Source organism: Panthera uncia, chromosome B1 (genome assembly GCF_023721935.1).
Source record: "Panthera uncia isolate 11264 chromosome B1, Puncia_PCG_1.0, whole genome shotgun sequence".
Lineage (NCBI taxonomy): Eukaryota > Metazoa > Chordata > Mammalia > Carnivora > Felidae > Panthera > Panthera uncia.
The window spans coordinates 162,789,656-162,812,095 of record NC_064811.1 but is presented as its reverse complement, the minus strand read 5'-3'; the positions used below and the strand labels follow the sequence as shown (position 1 = coordinate 162,812,095).

Here is a 22,440-nt window from a genome sequence, read left to right as displayed (position 1 = left end):
TTAAAAAAAAATGCAATGAACACTGGTTCAAAAAAAAAAATGGGTCTCCTATGCAAAATTAAAATACTGTACAGAGTAGAAAGTAGGAATAAACTTTTCTACATGCCTCCAGATTGATTTCTGCAACACTCCTTAGCTAAACACCAGGCAATTCCGATGAGGTAGCTGAGGATACCAATATACAGTTCTGTGTGCACAATATATGGACCAAGCTGGGATAAAATGGAAGCACTGAATTATCATATACCATATACCAAAACCCTAGCAAAAGAGAAAGTTTACAGTCACTTTCTCGCCCACTTTGCCAACCCAAAACAGACCACTAAGAACATGATGGAGAAGTAGGGGGATCCATATCTCCCGCGTCCCTCAAACAAAGAAGTGCTAAAGCCAAAGGACCTTGAGACCCAGAGTCTGGGAGGAAAAGAGACTGAATCTACCAGGAAGAAAACAGATCAACTGGAAAAAAGATAGGAGAGTGATTGTGAACTGGGGGAGATAAAACAGGCCATGTAGGCATGGGGGGGCAGGGATGCCCTTCTGCAAAGAGACAAAGGGAAGCGAAAGAGGGGCTAGGCAAGTGTAGGACTATATCTGGACAGGAGAAAGACCTCAGACTGGGACTGAGAGGGATCCTATCTGTAACTGTGGGGTTTTCTTCGGACAGGGGCCGGCTCCCTGTTTGTGTACCTGGGGAGGGGAGCCAGGAGTGGGTTAGGTGGTAGGTCAGGGGTGCAGTCCGCAGTTGGAGAAAGTGGTCCCCTCCCTGGAGGGCTGTGGAAAGACACTAGGCCTGCCTGCATCTGCCACCCCTGGGGCTCGACGGCAAGGTCGGCCGTGCAGTCTAGGAGAAGGCGGTCCTCACTGAAGTGTGGCAGCACAGACAAAGCCAGCTGGGACCACATATCAGAAAGCACTGAGAAGCGCTTCCCCAGTGCCAGAGAGCACGCAGCAGGACATTGAATCCTAGCCAAGCGCAGGGTCAGGGGAGGTGGAGGAGCAAGAAGGACCACCCCGTCTGTGCCCACGGCACAGTGAGGACAACTCAAACACAGCCTACAGGGTCCAGGTCCATGGAGAAGAGACTGTGGGATCGCCATTTCCCCACCACCACCACCAAGACGGGGCCTCAGGGATCAGTCCAGGAGCCCATATTAGAGGTGGGTCCAGAATGCACCAAACCATGCCCCTTCCCACTGGGTAACTGCGTTACCCACAGAGCTGGACAGACCCTGTGGACAGCTCCCCCAGAGCAGCAATGCAGCACTGTCTGGATTAATTCTAGGTCAATTCTGGATATATAGATATATTCTCTGCCCCATTTCTCATCCTGATCTCTTCCCTCCCCTAGGCTGGTTACCCTGGTTAGTGATTTGTCTAAACAGACATATTTAATCCATTCTCTTGATACATGTTCTACATCTCCTTCTTTACACTCCTTTCTCTCTCCCTGGAATAATCAAGCCATACACTTTCTCTGTCTGGGTAACTTTATCTACCTTTCTTTTTCCCCGCCTCCTTCTTTATTTTCTTTTCTCTCTCTCTGGATTAATCCTTTTAGTCTCTCTGACTAGTTAATGTTTATTTTTTCTTTGTCTCCACTCCTGTCATTTCTCTAGTTGTATGCACTCTTCCATCAGCACCACTTCCACCATGTCCTTTACTTCTACGCAGTGTTTCTAGGTTTTTTGTTTTGAGTTTTTTGTTTTTTTCTTTTTACTTGTTTGTGTTATTTGTTTGTGTGTTTTTGTCTCCTGTTTCTCTGTATGTTTTCCTTTACAGGGCTACTCCAAGCAACAAATAAAAACACATCTGGTGGAGGGTCCAAAATATCACTACAAGTAGGGTAATAAAATAACCAAAGTCACAACAACAGAGAGCAAGTAACAATCTCTTAAAAAACCCCACCTGAAGGGTCAGGCCCTGGACAGTGTATAACCCCCCTTTAATATAGCAGTGCTCTCAGTTGCAGAGCACCTAACAAGCTTCTAAAATGCACTAAGGGGCAGAAAACTAGCCAAAATTACAAAATGGAAGAATTCTCTTCAAAAGAAACTCCAGGCAGTAGCGATAGCTAACGAATTGATCAAAACCAATTTAAGCAATGTAACAGAACAAGAATTTAGGATAATAGTTATAAAATTAATTGCTGGCCTTGAAAAAGCATAGAGGACAGCAGAGAATCTATTGCTACAGAGATCAAGGGACTAAACAATAGTCGCGATGAGTTAAAAAATGATATAAATGAGGTACAAAATAAAATGGAGATGACCACGGCGCAGATTGAAGAGACAGAGGAGAGAATAGGTGAATTAGAACATAAAATTATGGAAAAAGGGGAAGCTGAGAAAAAGAGAGATAAAAAAAATCCAGGAGTAAGAGGGGAGAATTAGAGAACTAAGTGATGCAATCAAATGGAACAATACCCATATCATAGGAATTCCAGAAGAAGAGAGAGAGAAAGTGGCTGAAGGTATACTTGAACAAATCATAGCTGAGAACTTCCCCGATGTGGGGAAGGAAAAAGGCATTGAAATCCAAGAGGCACAGAGAACTCCCTTCAGAGGTAACTTGAATCGATCTTCTGTACGACATATCATAGTGAAACTGGCAAAATACAAGAATAAAGAAGAGAATTCTGAAAGCAGCTAGGGATAAACGGGCCCTAGCTTACAAAGGTAGACACATAAGGGTAGTAGCAGACCTATCTACTACAACCTGGCAGGCCAGAAAGGAATGGCAGGAAATCTTCAATGTGATGAACAGGAAAAATATGCAGCCAAGAATCCATTAACCAGCAAGTCTGTCATTCAGAATAGAAGGAGAGATAAACACTTTACCAAACAATCAAAAACTGAAGGAATTCATCACCACTAAACCAGCCCCACAAGAGATCCTAAGGTGGATTCTGTGAGTGAAATGTTGCAAGGACCACAAAGTACCAGAGACATCACTACAAGCATGAAACCTACAGATAACCCAATGACTCAAAACACATCTTTCACTAACAACACTGAATGTAAATGGGCTCAATGCTCCAAACAAAAGACATAGGGTATCAGAATGGATAAAAAAACAAGACCCATCTATTTGCTGTCTACAAGAAACTCATTTTAGACCTGAGGACACCTTCAGATCGAAAGTGAGGGGATAGAGAACTATCTATTTTGCTATTGGAAGTCAGAAGAAAGCTGGAGTAGCCATACTTGTATCAGACAAACTAGACTTTAAATTAAGGCTGTAACAAGAGATGAAGAAGGGTATTATATAATAATTACAGGGTCTATCCATCAGGAAGACCTAACAATTGTAAATGTCTATGCACAAAATTCGGATGGACCCAAATATATAAAACAATCACAAACATAAGCAACCTTATGGATAAGAGTGTGGTAATTACAGGGGACATTAATATTCTACTTACAGCAATGGATAGATCATCTAAACAAAGAATCAGCAAAGAAACAATGGCCCTGAATGATATATTGGATCAGATGGACTTGACAGATATATTTAGAACTCTGCATCCAAAAAGAACAGAATATACTTTCTTCTCAAGTGCACATGGAACATTCTCCAAGATAGATCACACACTGGGTCACAAAACAGCCCTTAATAAGTACACAAGAATTGAAATCATACCATGCACACTTTCAGATCACAATGCTATGGAACTTGAAATCAACCACAGGAAAAATTCTGGAAAACCTCCAAAAGCATGGAGGTTAAAGAACATCCTACTAAAAGACTGAATGGGTCAACCAGGCAATTAGAGAAGAAATCAAAAAAAATATGGAAACAAATGAAAATGAAAATACAACAATCCAAACGCTTTGGGATGCAGCAAAGGCAGTCCTAACAGGTGAATACACTACAATCCAGGCCTACCTCAAGAAACAAGAAAAATCCCAAATACAAAATCTAACAGCACACCTAAAGGAACTAGAAGCAGAACAGGAAAGACACCCCAAACCCAGCAAAAGAAGAGAAATAATAAAGATCAGAGCATAAATAACAATATAGAATACAAAAAAACAGTGGAACAGATCAATGAAACCACGGGTTGGTTTTTTGGAAAAAAAAAATTGATAAACCTCTAGCCAGGCTTCTCAAAAAGAAAAGAGAGAGGACCCAAACAGATAAAATCATGAAGGAAAATGGAATTATTACAACCAATCCCTCAGAAATACAAACAATTATCAGGGAATACTATGAAAAATTGTATGCCAACAACAAAATGGACAACCTGGAAGAAATGGACAAATTCCTAAACTCCCACACACTTCCAAAACTCAAATAGGAAGAAATAGAAAATTTGAACAAACCCATAACTAGTGAAGAAATTGAATCAGTTATCAAAAATCTCCCAACGATTAAGAGTCCAGGATCAGATGGCTTCCCTGAGGAATTCTACCAGACATTTAAAGCAGAGATAATACCTATCCTTCTCAAGCTGTTCCAAAAAGCAGAAAGGGAAGGAAAACCTCCAGACTCATTCTATGAAGCCAGCATTACTTTGATTCCCAAACCTGACAGAGACCCAGCAAAAAAAGAGAACTACAGGCCAATACCCCTGATGAATATGGATGCAAAAATTCTCAACACGATACTAGCAAATCAGATTCACAGCATACAAAAAGAATTGTTCACCATGATCAAGTGGGATTCATTCCTGGGCTGCAGGGCTAGTTCAATATTCACCAATCAATGTGATACATCACGTTAATAAAAGAAAACATAAGAACCATATGATCCTGTCAATAGATACAGAAAATGCATTAGACAAAATACAGCATCCTTTCTTAACAAAAACCCTTGAGAAAGTCAGGATAGAAGGATACTTAAACATCATAAAAGCCATTTATGAAAGGCCCACAGCTAATATCATCCTCAATGGGGAAAAACTGAGAGCTTTCTCCCTGAGATCAAGAACATGACAGGGGTGTCCACTTTCGCCAGTATTGTTTAACATAGTGTTGGAAGTCCTAGCCTCAGCAATCAAACAACAAAATGAAATCAAAGGCATCAAAACTGTTAAAGATGAAGTCAAGTTTTCACTTTTTGCAGATGACATGATATTATACACGGAAAACCCGGCAGACTCCACCAAAAGTCTGCTAGAACTGATACATGAATTCAGCAAAGTTGCAGGGTACAAAATGAATGTACAGAAATCGGTTGCATTTTTATACACCAATAATGAAGCAACAGAAAGAAATAAAGAATCTGATCCCATTCACAATTGCACCAAGAATCATAAAATACCTAGGAATAAATCTAACCAAAGATGTAAAAGTCCTGTATGTGAAAACTATAGAAAGCTTATGAAGGAAATTGAAGAAGATACAAAGAAATGGAAAAACATTGCATGCTCATGGATTGGAAGAATAAATATTGTTAAAGTGTTAATACTACCGAAAGCAATCTACACATTCAATGCAATCCCAATCAAAACTGCACCAGCATTCTTCTGAAAGCTAGAACAAGTAATCCTAAAATTTGTAAGGAACCACAAAAGACCCCGAATAGCCAAAGTAATATTGAAGAAGAAGACCAAAGTGGGAGGCATCACAATCCCAGACTTTAACCTCTATACAAAACTGTAATCATCAAGACAGCATGGTATTGGCACAAAAACAGACACATAGACCAATGGAATAGAATTGAGACCCCAGAACTGGGCCCACAAATGTATGGCCAATTAATCTTTCACAAAGCAGGAAAGAGTATCCAATGGAAAAAAGACAGTCTCTTTAATAAATGGTGCTGGGAGAACTGGACAGCAACATGCAGAAGAATGAAACTAGACCACTTCTTACACCATTCACAAAAAATAAACTCAAAATGGATAAAGGACCTGAATGTGAAACAGGAAACCATCAAAACCCTAGAGGAGAAAGCAGGAAAAACCTCTATGACCTCAGCCACAGCAATTTCTTACTTGACACGTCTCCAAAGGCAAGGGAATTAAAAACAAAATGAACTATTGGGACCTCATCAAGATAAAAAGCTTCTGCACTACAAAGGAAAGAAATCAACAAAACTAAAAGGCAACAGATGGAATGGGAAAAGATATTTGCAAATGACCTATCAGACAAAGGGCTAGTATCCAAAATATATAAAGAACTCACCAAACTCTGCACCTGAGAAACAAATAATCCAGTGAAGAAATGGGCAGAAGACATGAATGGACAATTTTCTAAAGAAGACAACCAGATGGCCAATAGACACATGGAAAGATGCTCAATGTCACTCCTCATCAGGGAAATACAAATCAAAACCACACTGAGATACCACCTCACACCAGTCAGAGTGGCTAAAATGAACAAATCAGGAGACTATGGATGCTGGAGAGGATGTGGAAAACGAGAACCCTCTTGCACTGTTGGTGGGAATGCAAACTGGTGCAGCTGCTCTGGAAAGCAGTGTGGAGGTTCCTCAAAAAATTAAAAATAGATCTACCCTATGACCCAGCAATAGCACTGCTAGGAATTTACCCAAGGGATACAGGAGTGCTGATGCATAGGGGCATTTGTACCCCAATGTTTATAGCACCACTTTCAACAACAGCCAAATTATGGAAAGAGTCTAAACGTCCATCAACTGATGAATGGGTAAAGAAGATGTGGTTTATGTATACAATGGAATACTACTTAACAATGAGAAAGAATGAAATCTGGCCATTTGTAGCAACGTGGATGGAAGTGGAGAGTGTTATGCTAAGTGAAATAAGTCAGGCAGAGAAAGACAGTTACCACATGTTTTCACTCATATGTGGATCCTGAGAAACTTAACAGAGAACCATCAGGGAGGGGAAGGGAGAATAAAATTTACAGAGAGGGAGGGAGGCAAACAACGAGAGACTCTAAAATACTGAGAACAAACTGAGGGTTGATGGGGGGGTGGGGGAGAGGGGAAAGTGGGTGATGGGCATTGAGAAGGGCACCTGTTGGCATGAGCACAGGATGTTGTATGGAAACCAATTTGACAATAAATTATATTTAAAATAAAAATAAATTAAAAATAAAACTAAAAAAAAAAACAAAAACAAACAAACAAAAAAAACCCAGACCATTAAAAACTACTGCCTATCAAGCACAGTCTGTGAGATAGCTAAAATAATAGGACATCTGGACATCTTGCCAACTTAAGAAGGACCAAGGAATGGTGAGTCAGTCTAATATATAGTTGTGTATTATACTGTAAAATCATTTCTCTGCTTTTCATCATGGGTAGGAAGGAAGCTGGAAAGTGGAAAGGAAGGAGCAAACTAAATAAAATGTGCCAAAGATAGAGGATTTACTAAAGGACTAAGCATAAAATTATAAACCAACTTGTATCTGTGATGAAGACAAGAACAATAATACAACTGAAGACCCTAGAATTAGATTTGTCATCAGTTACTTTGTATAATTGTGGTTTTCTAAACCAACCCACATTTTTCTGAAAACAATGTCTCCTAGCTTTCCTGGGTCCTAAAGCCAGATGCAAAGATTAGATAGGAACATGAATAAGGTTAGGCTGCAGTGCTACTTTGTTTGCATGTTGCTCACCAGGAATTCTATGTATATGGGGCAGTGTCAACACAAATCAGTAAGACGCTCTACATTTACCCAATACATTCTATCATTAAGAGTTATTCAGCTTCATTCTCACACCATAAGCAAAAAAATAATTCAAAATGGATCACAGACCTAAATCTAAGAGTCAGAACTATAAAACTTAAAAAACAATATTAGCAATACATCTTCTTGACCTTGGATTAGGCACAAGGTTCTTAAATATCAAAAGCACAAGCAACAAAAGAATTGATAAACTGGACTTGATAAAAACTTTAAAATTTTGCGCTGCAAATGATACTATCAGGAAAGTAAAGACAACCCACACAATGGGAGAAAATATTTGCAAATAATATCTCTGAAAAGGGACCTGTATACAGAATATACAAACAACTCTTAAAACCTAATCATAATAAGATAAACCAATTAAAAACTAGGCAAAGGATCTGAATAGACATTTCCCCAAAGGAGATATAAATAAGCCACTAAGCACATGAAAAGATGATCAACATCATTAGTCACTGACGAAATTGAAAACAAAACCACAGTGAGATTCTACCTCACATCCACTAGCATGGTTATAATAAAAAGGTAATAACAAGTGTTGGCAAGAATGTGGAGAAATTGGAACCCTTGTACACAGCTGATGGGAATACAAAATGGTGCAACCACTGTGGAAAAAATTTAGAAGTTCCTCAAAAGGTTTAACATAGAATCACCATATGATCCAGCAATTCTGCTTCTGGTACATACCCAAAAGAAATGAAAGTATACATCCATACAAAAACCTATACCCAAATGTTCATAAAACCATTATTCATAATAGCCCCAAAGTAGAAACAACCCAAATATACATCAAATGAATAAATAAAATGTTCCTTTTCATATAATAAAATATTCTGCAATTTATTATGGAATGAAGTAGTGAGGCTACAGCATGGATGAAAACAATACAATAAGTGAAAAAAAAAGCTAATCATAAAAGACCACATATTATATGATTTCAGTTACATGAAGTGTCTAGAATAAGTAAATCCACAGAGACAAAAAATAATTCAGTGATCGCCTACTGAAGTATGAAGGGGGATACAGAGTGACTGCTAAGGCATATAGTCTTTTCTTTTTAGGGTGATCAAAATATTCTAAATTAACTGTGGTGATACATGCACAACTCAACTCTCTGAACATACTGAAAACCACTGAAGTTTATACTTTAAATGGATTAATTATGTGGCATTATAAGCTACATCTCAATAAGGCTTTTAAAAATCAATACCACTTCTGAGTATATATCCAAAGGAAATGAAATAAGTATCTCAAGATATCTACACCCCCATGCTCACTACAGAATTCACTGTAGCCAAAACATGGAAAGAACTTAACTGTTCATCAACAAATAAACTGATAAAGAAAATGTGGTATATACAATGGAATATTTTTCAGTCATGAGAAGGAAGGAAATCTGCCACTTGCAACAACATGGATGGACCTTAACAGCATTATGCTAAGTGAGGCAAGTCAGACAGAGACAAGTACCACATGATCACACTTTTATGTGGAATCTAAAAAAGTCAACACAAAGGAACAGAGTAGACTGGTGGTTACCAGGGGCAAAGGGGTAGGGAATGGGGAGATGTTGGTCAAAGGCCAAAAACTTCCAATCAAAAACTAAGTAAGTTGTGGGATGTAATGTACAGCTTAGTGACTATAGTTAACAATATGGTATTGCATACTTGAAATCTGCTTACAGAGTATATCTTAAATGTGTTCACGAAAGAAAGAAAGAAAGAAAGAAAGAAAGAAAGAAAGAAAAGAAAAAGAAAGAAACTATGTGAGGTGATAGATGTGTTAACTAAACTTAAAATCTGCTTACAGAGTATATCTTAAATGTGTTCACGAAAGAAAGAAAGAAAGAAAGAAAGAAAGAAAGAAAGAAAGAAAGAAAGAAAAGAAAAAGAAAGAAACTATGTGAGGTGATAGATGTGTTAACTAAACTTAATGTGGTAATCACTTCACAATATACATACTTATCAAGTCATCACATTGGATACCTTAAACCTATACAATGTTATTTGCCAATTGTATATATCAATAAAACTAGAGAAAAAAAGAGTTATTCATATTTCTGGGTTACTATGATAGATAAGGACACAAGTTTGCCTCCTCTCCTTTTCTAAGTCCCATTAAAATGACAAATTTAAGGGGCACCTGGGTCGCTCAGTCAGTTAAACATCCAACACGGTTTCAGCTCAGGTCATGATCTCATAGTTTGTTGGTTCAAGCCCTGCATTGGGCTCTGTATTGATAGCATGGAGCCTGCTTGAGACTCTCTCTTTCTCCCTCTTTCTCTCTGCCCCTCCCCCACTTACTCGCACACCCTCTCGCTCTCTCTCTCTCAAAAATAAATAAACCTTAAAAATAAATGACAAATTTCAAAACAAATTTGTTAACAATGTTTAGAAAAAGAGGAACATTATTAAGCCAGAGATTTTAATGAGTTTGTCAGACTAAAAGGGATAGGGTTATAATCATAGAGAAAATAAAGCAGAAATCACAACCAAGAACTAATCCAGAAGGCTTTTGTTACCCTAATGGTAAAACCACAGAGAAGCTAAACGTCCAGGGTTGACAGGTGTCCACACCCAGAATGGGAAGCAGAACAGATGTCACTGTGATTAACTGAAGAATTACCTACAAAGCAGCTTCCCATTTTGTCCCCTCTTCCACCATTCTCCCTACCTAGAAGCTTGTTGACATCAAAAGCACCTAGCTCACCCACGTACCCCTATACCAGTCCATAAATCTCAGCTCACCAAGATTCTTCTCAGCCTTTCTCTATCAGCCCTCCCTCCTCCTCAAGGAAGAGGCCTGCTGGGGATGCACTCCACACATACAGAGAAATTCTAGCTATCTATATTTGGGAACTCAGTCTTTCATTCGTGCATATGAATGGGGAAAAACAACTCCAACAGACATTTGAGGAAAAACAGTGGCTTCCAAGAGAAGTTCCAAGATTTAATAAAATAGAACTAACCCTGGATGAAGTAGAAATTCCAGAAACAGAAGGTAATCTTGGAAAAACAACTCTAATTAATTCTTTAGAGATTCAACATAATAATGCATACACAAAAGAACAGATTGCAGGGAAACCTGAGTGTCAGAGAATGGGAAAGAACTTTTGAAATTATAAGTATAATTATCAAAGTGAATCTTTTATTAGAAAGCTTTTAATTACATATTTTAAAATAGAAGAGGGGTGCCTGGGTGGCTCAGTTGGTTAAGCATCCAACTTCAGCTCAGGTCATGATCTTGTGGTCAATGAGTTCAAGCCCCACGTCGGGCTCTGTGCTGACAGGTCAGAGCCTGGAACCTGCTTCAGATTCTGTGTCTTCCTCTTTCTCTGCTCCTCCCCCAATCATACTCTGTATCTCTCTCAAAAGTAAATAAACCTTAAAAAAATTTTTTTTAATTTTTTAAATAGGAAAGAAAAATTAAGAGACTTTGATGATTAATCAAATCCAAGTGAACCAACAGCCATCTAGTAGGAATTTCAAAGTAAAAACCATTTAAAAAGTGGAAAGGGAATAATTTAAAAATAATAGAACAAATGGTCCCAAAGCTACAGAAAGATATGACCGGAAAGGCTCAACAAGTACCATGCAGAAAATACAATGATTCATGCCTCCTGACATGTCAGAGGGCAGAGAGAAAGTGTCCAGAGAGAAACAGCAGGTGACAAAAAGGAGCAAGCATCAGAGTGGCCATGGCACCAATGGATCCAACAGAAAGGGAAGCAGTAACATCAGACTTCTGAAAGGAAATAACGTGAACCTAGAGTTTAATTCTGTGGAAAAAAGCAACAAAGCATAAATACAAAATAGTCATTTTCTGACATACAAAGCTTTAGGAATTTTACCAATCCCAGAACCTCTCCAAAAGTATTACTAAAGGGTAAAGGACAGACTCCAGTCAAAAAAAAAAAAAAAAAAAAAAAAGGATTCCAAGAACGAAACATGCAATCCAAAAAGCAGTACATCTAATCAAGAATACAATATAAACAATTCTTTTAAAATCTAAGGAGAACAGGGGCGCCTGGGTGGCTCTGTCGGACATCTGTCGGATGTCCAAGCATCCGACTTGGGCTCAGGTCATGATCTCATGGTCCGTGAGTTTGAGCCCCACATCAGGCTCTGTGCTGACAGCTCAGAGTCTGGAGCCTGTTTTGGGTTCTGTGTCTCCCTCTCTCTCTGCCCCTCCCCCGCTCAAGCTTTGTCTCTGTCTCTCTCAAAAATAAATAAACATTAAAAAAAATCTAAGGAGAACAGCTGTATAAAGGCATAGAAAACTTTTAGCAAAAATTAGAACAAGTTTGTCAGAAGGTTCTAAGAAGGATGTGTTCACGGTGATAATGAATTGCTTGTTACAAATAATCCTATTAATAGGCAAGGAAGATTAGGAGTACACTGGTTGGGATGAGCACTGGGTGTTATATGTAAGTGATGTATCACTAAATTACATTCTTGAAAACATTATTACACTTTATGTTAACTTGGATTTAAATTAAAGTTGAAAAAGAGAGAGAGAGGTGAGAAGAAGCTTATTTTCTTTTGGACATACTTGTATGAGAGTTTGTGGCTGGCATTACAGCAGCCATCTTGATAACATGAGGGGACATGTCTTGGATGAATGCCAACAGGTTGCAGATGGCAAAGGGAAGTGATGGGAACATCTATGTCCTTGTTAATACCTTGCACACTGGAACAACTAAACTGGAAACTCCTACCTTTTAAACCTTCTTTACATTGGATAATAAGGTTTTATCAATGTTCAAAAATAATAATAATAATCCAGTTACACCTAGTGATAAAGTGAAGACATAACAATTGATCAGTAAATTATAACAACCTGCTGGCCCCTCCCCTCACTTTTTTCTCCTCTCTGCTCTGGTTAGCTGTACAACCATGAACAGCACGTTACAGACACAGGATCTACTTGCGTTTTACATCAGGTCCAACTACACTACCTGGACTCTACATTCCGTAAATGCTGGTGCTGGATTTTAAATTTTTAGAGTCAACCTATAGTAAAAACACAAAAGATTGTGTCCTAGTTTCAGAACAGAATGTAAATGCCATAAGTCTTATAAAAGTAAAGGTGAGACAGATGGAGGCTCAGCCTGGAGAAGGGCAGCTGGAGGGGAGATGCAGAGGCACCACATTCTTATCTTACAGAAGAATGTCATGAGATGACTATTTAGAATCCATGGCTTACGAAACACAGTTTCAAATACTAATATTTAAAAACCATAGCTGTAACCAAGTAAACAATAAAAACACAACTTTTGGTATGGGGGGGGATGAATAAACTATAATACAGATGTTAGCATATTATCTATGAGGCAACTACAGTAAAAGCTTTTCCAAAAAGTGAAAGGAAAAAAAGGGTAGGAGAAAAAAGCAATAATCAGTCAAGATAGCAATCACTACCACAGGGAAGAACTGGGAGAGAGAATGTTGTGGGATCCTCACTCAGAGGAAGAAGAGTCAGGTTCACGGTTTGGAGAGAGAAAGATTTAGAGAATAGTACTAACAATGTGCCCCTAAGGGAGGGAATGGAGAGTGGCAAAGAAGATGACTCTTGTTTTTTGGCCACGTATAATTTGTTAAAAGTTATATTTTTCAGATTATACACACATATCATTTTGGTAATAAGAACTTAAATTTCCTATTTAAAATAAAAAATAAATGCCTACATCTGAAGGAGTAAAAGCTAGTTATGTCCATTTTCCTCTATTAAATTTGGTACAGTGTTTTGTTTGAGATAATATTCAATGCTGAAGAGGTTGTGAAAGATGAACATTAATGTACCCAGAGGAGAATCTGAATAGGAACAATCTTACTTTTTTTTTTAAATGTTTATTTATTTTTGACAGAGAAAGAGACAGAGCATGAGCAGGCAAGGGGCAGAGAGAGAGGGAGTCACAAAATCCAAAGCAAGCTCCATGCTCTGAGCTGTCAGCCCAGAGCCCAGCATGGGGCTCAAATTCACTAACCTTGAGACTATGATCTGAGCCAAAGTCGGACACTTAACCAACTGATCTACCCAGGTACCCCAGAACAATCTTTCTGTTAAACGGTTTGTTAAATGTGGATTTTAGTTCTGTTCACTACTATTCCCAAGACCTAGAACAATGTCTGCTACAGAGTAATATATTCAGTGAACGAGGAAGAAACAAGAAGAAACATCTATGTACTCTTGGGTATGGAACTTACAAACAAACAAAAAATCAGAAGTAAACTTTACCAAAATTAGAACATATTGTTTGGAATTACAGAAGCTCTTTCCTCCCCCCTTCTTTTCACTTCTCTACAGATAACATATGATAAGCAAGGATCAAAAAAGAGTTCATCAGTCCCTACCAAATGTAAACCTAAATATGTACACTTAACCAAGCACTGTGGGGGTTTTTATTCCACTATCTGTATTTTTTATTTTCTGTAAGTTATATTTGTTTCTTGCTCAAATATGCATGTCCCTGCTTCACACTTTCCCTTCATCATAATGGTTTCTTTTCCTTCTTTTATCTTTTAAACAAGCCAATTTTACAATTTCAGAATATTCTACTGTCTCTAGTTCTTTGGGTCTTGATTCCCTATTTGTTGTGAATGTTGATTCCCCCCCCCCCCTTCCATGGAAGCTCCTTCTTTTTTGCTATTTATGCCATTTTATTGTGAGTTGATCAATATTATGGATTACTGATTTATTAACATGGGGGTTTTCTTTGTCCTGAGCTGTGGGACAATCCCTCAGAGTAGTTTTGCATACTCCAGCAATAATTTGTGGAGTTTCTCCAGTCTGTGAAACTGAAAACTGAAGGAAGCCTCATTTAAAATGGAGTGGGCAGGCCAGAAGGGAAGTTCTCGTGCCCTACCACTGGTCAACTGCAGACCCCAGCATGAAGAGCAGTATTGTGCTTTCGCTACAGGAAGAAACCTACTTTATGATTCCAGCAGCAGAAAGGAAGAATTTCTACTTGGCCAGCAATAAGCTCAGCCAATAATACCACAACTCACCCAACGAGAAACTGTTACCACCCTAAACTCTTGCTTTCCTCCAACAAACTTTTGTTGAAAGCAGCCCCTCCCATTTTCCTCTTTTTCTCTATAATGTTCCTTTCCTTTGATCTTGGAACTTGCTTATGTTTTGCCATAGTTTGCATGTCCCAAATTGCAATTCCTCTGCTATTGCTGAATAAACTGATTTTGCTAGTAAAATAACTGGCTTTTTTACTTTTAAGGTCAACATGTCCAACACCAGTTTTATGTCAATTTCTAGATAGCATGTGAAGATACACTTGAATCTCTAGCCCATCAGTGCTGCAGGCTTGGATTTCAGTTCCACATGAGTTGACTTTTTCCCACCCTCAGAGCTCTGGAAAATTAGTGTATAAATCCCCTGCCCCCTTACCTCCTCCCTGACCTCTACCTCATTCTAAAGCATCTAAACTACCCTTGGGTAAGTTCGTTAGTATTTCTGAAGCACATTTCTTTACCTACTTACCTTAAAAAGTTTACAAATCAATAAAGAATACAGGGTGAAAAAACATAAAGAACACAGGAGTGAGATTCTGTCAATTTGTAAGAGTCATATAAGTTGATTCCCCTTCTTAGAAGGCATCCCACAGGCCCCTTTACTTTCTCATGCACTTCTATAAGTCACCTATTCTGCCTAAAAGTTGAGGAACAGAATCTTAATCTTCTTCAAAGAATTTCTCAAACATTTTTCCCTCCCAGATTTTGACCAAATCAGAGACTAACTAATGTTGGCCATCTGATACTGTCTTATGAACACTTCAAAAAACATACTTTCCCAAATTGAAGCCACTCTCCTGTTAAAGTGTACTTTATCTGACTAGTTTAGAAAAGCCATACTGGTCATCTAAGCAGTAACCTAAAGAGGAAAGGTGTGGGAAGTAGAAAGTCTGAAAGGCACTGTCACTCAACTGCTAATTAATACAGGCCTTATGGTTAGCCCCAAGTGCAGCCCCTGTGATATCTCTTTTTATCTCTTTGAAGTTCAATGCAGCTCTACACATATTCTAATAGCTGACTAGAATGGAAGCGGGCAACCTATCTCTGGTGGCTCACAGCCTCATTAAGTAACAGCACAACTGACATCACACATAGCCAGAGCCTCTCAACAACTACCAACTACTGCTTTAGCCCTTGAGAAGCTCCTGAAAGCTGCAGCTCCCAGAAAGCAGAGGGAACACAGAAATTAAGGAAACAGTCACTTCTTTCTTTTCACTATAGTGATAAACAGATAATGAGAATCTAGATCTTAATTCCATGCCAAGAGATTCTTCCACCATTCACATGTTCTCCTGTACCCCATCCAACATTCTAAGCCTTGCCACTGATTCAAAATCCCTGCAATAAGCTATAGTTTGCAAATAATCTTGACTTGTTTCCCCTAGAACCTCCTACCAACAACTCATGTTAAGTTGCTGCTCAATGACAAAGTCTAAACCTTCTCTCCCCGTAGCAGTGACATTTTCCTTGGGCCTCACAGAGGATCACGAACCACGGGACCTTACCTGATCTGATTATGTCATTACTAGGGTACCACCTGTCAGGTGATGCCTCCTGAGTATTACTGGGGATGCATCCATTTCTCCAGCAGGCTGCTTCTGGAGCACCTAGGTTAAGTCACTTATTTAATTTACTTTTTTTCTTTTTTAATGGAAAAAAAAAAACCTTTGTGGGAAGAGATATGGCTATCAATCAAATTCAAATAGAAACACTGTCCTATTCTCTCTACTACCTTAACTCTACAGTCGTCTGAATTTGGGCAGTGTTTTGATGACAAATGACTAGTCTATGTAAAGAAACTTCAACAGTGTTTTTGAAATGAAAAAAATATGCTATAATTTCTTTGTAAAGATATGAAAAGAATACTTTCCAAGTCAATATAAACTTGCATTTTACAACCCTCCTATTGTAACCGATAGCTTCTGCTGCTCTGTTCCAATTTCCAGATCAATTCATCTTGATTTGCCACTTCCTCTCTGCACACCTGGATAAAATGCAAACTCTATCCTGCCTTAGGCCCAAATGATTTTGCCCCCCATTTAAACGATTATCTTTCTAAATTTAAAACCAACCAGGCTAATCTCCTTCCTGTCCATGAAACAATTTTTATTTTCTGCCACCATACCTTTGGCTCATTCCATTCCCTCAATCTGAAATGCCCTCCCCTAAAACCTTACTAATCAGAACACTAGTCATTCTTTATGAAAAAGTTCAACTTCTAACTCTCCATGAAGTCACAGCTGAAAATGATCATCCCCCCACCCACCAATCACTTACAGATATGTTTCTCTCTGACCAAAGAATAAGCTCCTAAAGGGAAAGAACTATGTCTTTACTTTTTTGCACCCTCACAGTGCCCAGTACAGATAACTACACATAACTGTTATTTAAACATATTTACTCAATAAATACATGCATACTTTCACATCTGCAGAATAACATCACACCAGACACAAATAATACTAACTGTTTTTACCAAGGCAAATAAAAACAGGTTTAAAATGTCATTTTGATTTGACTCAGGTATACAGAGAATACTACTCAAAACCTAGGAGTAAGGAATAACCAAACTCACCCACCAAGTCAGAGAACTATGCAGACATTTGATACTATCTCTACATAGTAAAGTAAAAATACTTTTTCTGAAAGAAAAATAAAAAAACACCTCTAATCAGCACAAAATCACAATGTGACATGCAAAGGCTATGCCAAGGAGTTTTAAATAGTCTTGGGTAAATCAGTATACCCTGTCTGAGAAATAATGAATAGATGAGTAAGTGCCCTAAAACTCAAGCCCAGAATAGTTAGGTATTTACACTGAATGATAAATAACAAATCGGGGCACTATAATAAAAGCAGAATGATTTTTGGGGCACCTGCGTGGCTCAGTCAGTTAAGCATCCAACTTCAACTCAGGTCATGATCTCACAATTCATGAGTTCTGGTCCCATGAGCTGTCAGCACAGAGCCTGGAGCCTCCTTCAGATTCTGTGTCTGTCCCTCCCCTGCTCATGCTCTGTCTCTCAAAAATAAATAAACATTAAAAAAAATTTTTTTTAAGCAGAATGATTTTTTTTTTAATTTTTTTTTAACGTTTATTTATTTTTGAGACTGAGAGAGACAGAGCATGAACGGGGGAGGGGCAGAGAGAGGGGGAGACACAGAATCGGAAGCAGGCTCCAGGCTCTGAGCCATCAGCCCAGAGCCCGACGTGGGGCTCGAACTCACGGACCGTGAGATCGTGACCTGAGCTGAAGTCGGACGCTCAACCGACTGAGCCACCCAGGCGCCCCAAAAGCAGAATGATTTTTTAAAAATAACCTAGCTGTTTTATTCTTCATCAAGAGTCCTCAACTATTGTTATATCTAATAAATATGCACCATTAGGTAAAAGAAATTATTACATGGTTGCATATACACTGCATTCTTGCTATCCCCAAATATTATCGGGGTCCATTACATAATCTTATCTAACATGTAAGTCAAAAAAGCAGGTATTATTTGATTTTTTCAACTGAACAACAGCTACATTAGGTCAGATACCTTGACTACCCAAAACAAAAATCAGTGTCAGACAGTGATAGAATTGAGGAAAGTCATGACTGTACTTCTAAATCTCAACTTCAAATATGGTATGATGATGATGATGATTACAATAAACAATAACATTAGCAAACACTTTTATAACACTCGTTACATGCCAAACGTGGCTCTGAGATCTTTACATTCGCCAATTTACTTAAAACCCCCAAAAGAATTCTGAGACATGTATACTATCTTATTTACAACATGTATAGTCCCATTTTATAGATGAAAACACTGAGGCACAAGCAGATTAGATAACTTACTCAAGGTCATACATCTCATAAGTTATAAGGCCAGAATTCAAACTTCGGAAGTCTAGCTCCACACCCAGGCTCCTAACCAAATGCAATATCCCTTTCTTAGCTAATTCCCAAGACAACTCATATCCTCTTTATCATGTACTGATTGAGTACTTCTCCACCTTCATTACTGCCTTCCTACCTTTTTGAAATTTGTTCACTTTATTCATCAAAACAATGTTTCTAAGATATAAAAGTTAAAAATGCAGGATGTGATTCTTGTAGTTTGTTCTGGGTAATTTCAGATCAGTTCTTGGTTGAAGAAATCTCAGCTTTTAACATCTGAAATCTCTGTAGCACTTCACATCTGTTACCTAAAGGAAGAGGGGAGGGAAACACTTACTAGTATCTGGAGGTTTCTCTTTAGATATGCCAAATAAAAATTCATATTTGGCCTTGGCAACACTCTGGGAATGAGACGATGCATTGTTAACCCAAACAAATGTCTCTGCCTGCAAAATTAAAACAAAAAAAAAGTTATCATTAAAAACATATAAAAAATACATCATAAAACAAACCAACCACAAGAGAATGGTTAAGCAATAATGAAATATCTTCTTGACAGAATGCTACATGGCCATTAAAAATGAAACATAAAAAATATAATACAACAAAAATCAAAATACAAAATGATCACTGAAAGATTACAATTGTATAGAAAAATAAACATACATCTATGGGGAATAAGAAATTTATGAAAACTTTGGCTTGATGGAGGGGGCAGAATTATGGTACAATACTTGTTTAAAAAATTTTTTTAATGTTTATTTATTTTTGAGAGAGAGACAGAGTGCAGGCAGGGGAGGGGCAGAGAGAGAAGGAGACACAGAATCCAAACAGGCTCCCAGCTCTGAGCTGTCAACACAGAGCCCAACACAGGGCTTGAACTCACAAACCCCGAGATCATGACCTGAGCCAAAGTTGTACACTTAACCAACCAGGTGCCCCTATTTTTTTAAATTGAAGTACAGTTGACATACAACATTATATTAGTTTCAGGTATACAACAGAGTGATACAAAACTCTCACCCCGAAAATTATAGTTACCATCTGCTACCATACAAAGTTATTACAATATGATTGACTATATTCCCTATACTATACTATTCATCCCCATGACTTACTTTATAATTAAGTTTGTACCTTAAGTTTGTATAATTAAGTTTGTACCTCTTAATCCCTTTCACCTATTTAGCCCATCCTCCCATCCTCCAACCCCCTAGCAACCACCAGTTTGTTCTCTGCATTTATGTTCTCCGCATTCATCTCTATTCTGGGTACGTTTTTGTTTGTTCACTGGTTTTGTTTCTTTAGATTCTACTTATAAGTGAAATCACATGGTATTGTCTTTTTCCATCTGACTTATTTCACTTAGCAAAATACCCTCTAGATGCCCATCCATAGTATCATAAAAGGCAAGCTTTCAGTCTTTTTTTATGGCTGAGTTTTATTCCATTTATACATACATATATATATATATATATATACACACACATGTGTGTATATATGTGTGTACACACATATATATGTATATGTACACACACACATATATGTATACCACATCACATTAATTCATTCATCTGTGGATGGGCACTTGGGTTGCTTCTGTATCTTGGATATTAGAAAAACACTGCAATACACATAGGAGTGCATACATCTTTTCAAATTAATGTTTTCTTTTTTTCTTCCAGAAGTAGAATTACTGGATCATATGATACTTCTATTTTTAATTTTTTGAGGAATTTCCATACTATTTTCCACATAGCTGTACCAATTTACATTCCCACCAATAGTGCATGAGGGTTCCCTTTTCTCCACATCCTAACAACTGTTATTTCTTGTCTTTTTGATAATAGTCATTAGCCATTCTATGTGAGGTGATATCTCACTGTGATTTTAATTTACATTTCTCTGATGATTAGGGATGTTGACCATCTTTTCACATGTCTCTTGCCATCTGTATGTCTTCTTTGGAAAAATGTCTATTCAGGTCCTCTAATTTTTAATCAATTATTTATGGTTTTGTTTGGAGTTGAGTTGTAGGAGTTCTTTATATATTTTGGATGTTAACACCTTATCAGATATATCATTTGCAAATGTCCTCTCACATTCAAGTTTTTTTGAATTTTGTCCTTATTATTTTTATTATTTTTTTTTTTTTATTTTAGAGAGAGAGGGAGAGAGAGGAGTACAAGCTAGGGAGAGGGCACAGGGAGAGAGAATTTTGAACTCCACACTGAGCATGGAGCTTTGACACAGGCCTTGATCCCATGACCCTGGGATCATGACCTGAGCTGAAATCAAGAGTCAGATGCTCAACTGACTGAGCCACCCAGGCATCCCACATTTTGGTCTTTAATCTATTTTGAGTTTATTTTTGGTGCATGGTGTAAGAAAGTGGTCCGGTTTCATTCTTTTACATGCTGCTGTCTAACTCTTTACTAAAGATACTGTCTTTTCCCAATGTATATTCTTGCCTTCTTTGTCATAGTTATTGACCATATAAGTATGGGGTTATTTTTTTTTTATTTTTTTTTAATGTTTTTATTTATTTTTGAGACAGAGAGAGACAGAGCATGAGCAGGGGAGGGGTAGAGAGAGAGAGAGACACAGAATCTGAAGCAGGCTCCAGGCTCTGAGCTGTCAGCACACAGCCCGACGCAGGGCTCGAACTCACACACCGCGAGATCATGACCTGAGCCAAAGTTGGATGCTCAACCGAATGAGCCACCCAGGCGCCCCTGTATGGGGTTATTTCTTGGCTATCTGTCCTGTTCAATTGATCTATGTGTCTATTTTTGTTGCCAGGACCATATTGTTTTGAGTACTATAGCTTTGCAGTATAGTTTGAAATGTGAGATTGTGATACTTACAACTTTGTGCTTCTTTCTCAAGAATACGTTGGCCATTCAGGGTCCTTTACAGTTCCATATAAATTTTACAACTGTTTGTTCTAGTTGTGGGAAAAATACTACTGTCATTTTGATAGGGATTGCACTGAATCTGTAGACTGTTTTGGATTAATATGTACATTTTAACATTAATTCTTCCAGTCCATAAACCTAGTATATCTTTCCACTTATTTGTGTCAGCTTCAAGTTCTTTCATCAATGTCTTACAGTTTTCAGAGTACAGGTCTTTCACCTTCTTGGTTAAATGTATTCCTAGGTATTTTACTCTTTTTGATACAGTTGTAAATGGGACTGTTTTCCTAATTTCTCTTTCTGCTAGTTCATTATTAGTATATAGAAATCCAACAGGTTTCTGTATATTAATTTTGTATTCTGCAACTTTACCAAATTCATTTATCAGTTCTAATAGTTTTTTAGTGGACGTTTTAATTTTTCTATATATAATATAATGTTATCTGCATATAGCAACAGTTTTATTTCTTCCTTACCAATGTGGATACCTTTTATTTCTTTCTCTTGATTAACTGCTGCAGCTAAGACTTCCAGCACTATGTTGAATAAAAGTGGCCAAGAGTTAACATCCTTGTCTTGTTCCTAGCCTTAGAGAGAAAAAGCTTTTAGCTTTTCACCATTGAGTATGATGTTATCTGTGGGTTGGCAGAATTTTTTAAATTAAACTTATGTTACTTTTCTGCAATTAGCAAACTGTATTTTATTTTTAGATGTGTCATGTTCCAAATGATTATCAATACCTATAGCACACAGCAGGAATATTTGTGTATGGGTTCTACTAAAATATGCTAACATAAAGAAGTCTTTCCCCAAAAAGACCTTATTTTTTATGTAATCAGAAACACCATTCAGCCAAACAGGGGGCACAGAGTATAAGTGCCACTCATCCCATTTATACTAACTCTCCTAAATTTAAGCATCTGTCCCAGTGTTCTCTGGAATTCCATAAAGTCCCCTATTTGAAAGATAAGCTACAAAGGTG

At 37.9% G+C, this 22,440-nt stretch overlaps 1 protein-coding gene across 8 annotated transcripts in view; it reads right to left on the bottom strand.

Moving 5' to 3' along the window:
• Window positions 1–22,440, bottom strand: part of PSD3 (pleckstrin and Sec7 domain containing 3) — a 796,552-nt gene that overhangs the window by 493,835 nt on the left and 280,277 nt on the right. For all 8 annotated transcript variants that reach the window (XM_049632446.1, XM_049632450.1, XM_049632452.1 and 5 more), the window contains one exon: window positions 18,878–18,986. In XM_049632446.1, coding sequence (XP_049488403.1) covers window positions 18,878–18,986 — 109 coding nt within the window. The remainder of the gene's footprint in view (window positions 1–18,877; window positions 18,987–22,440) is intronic.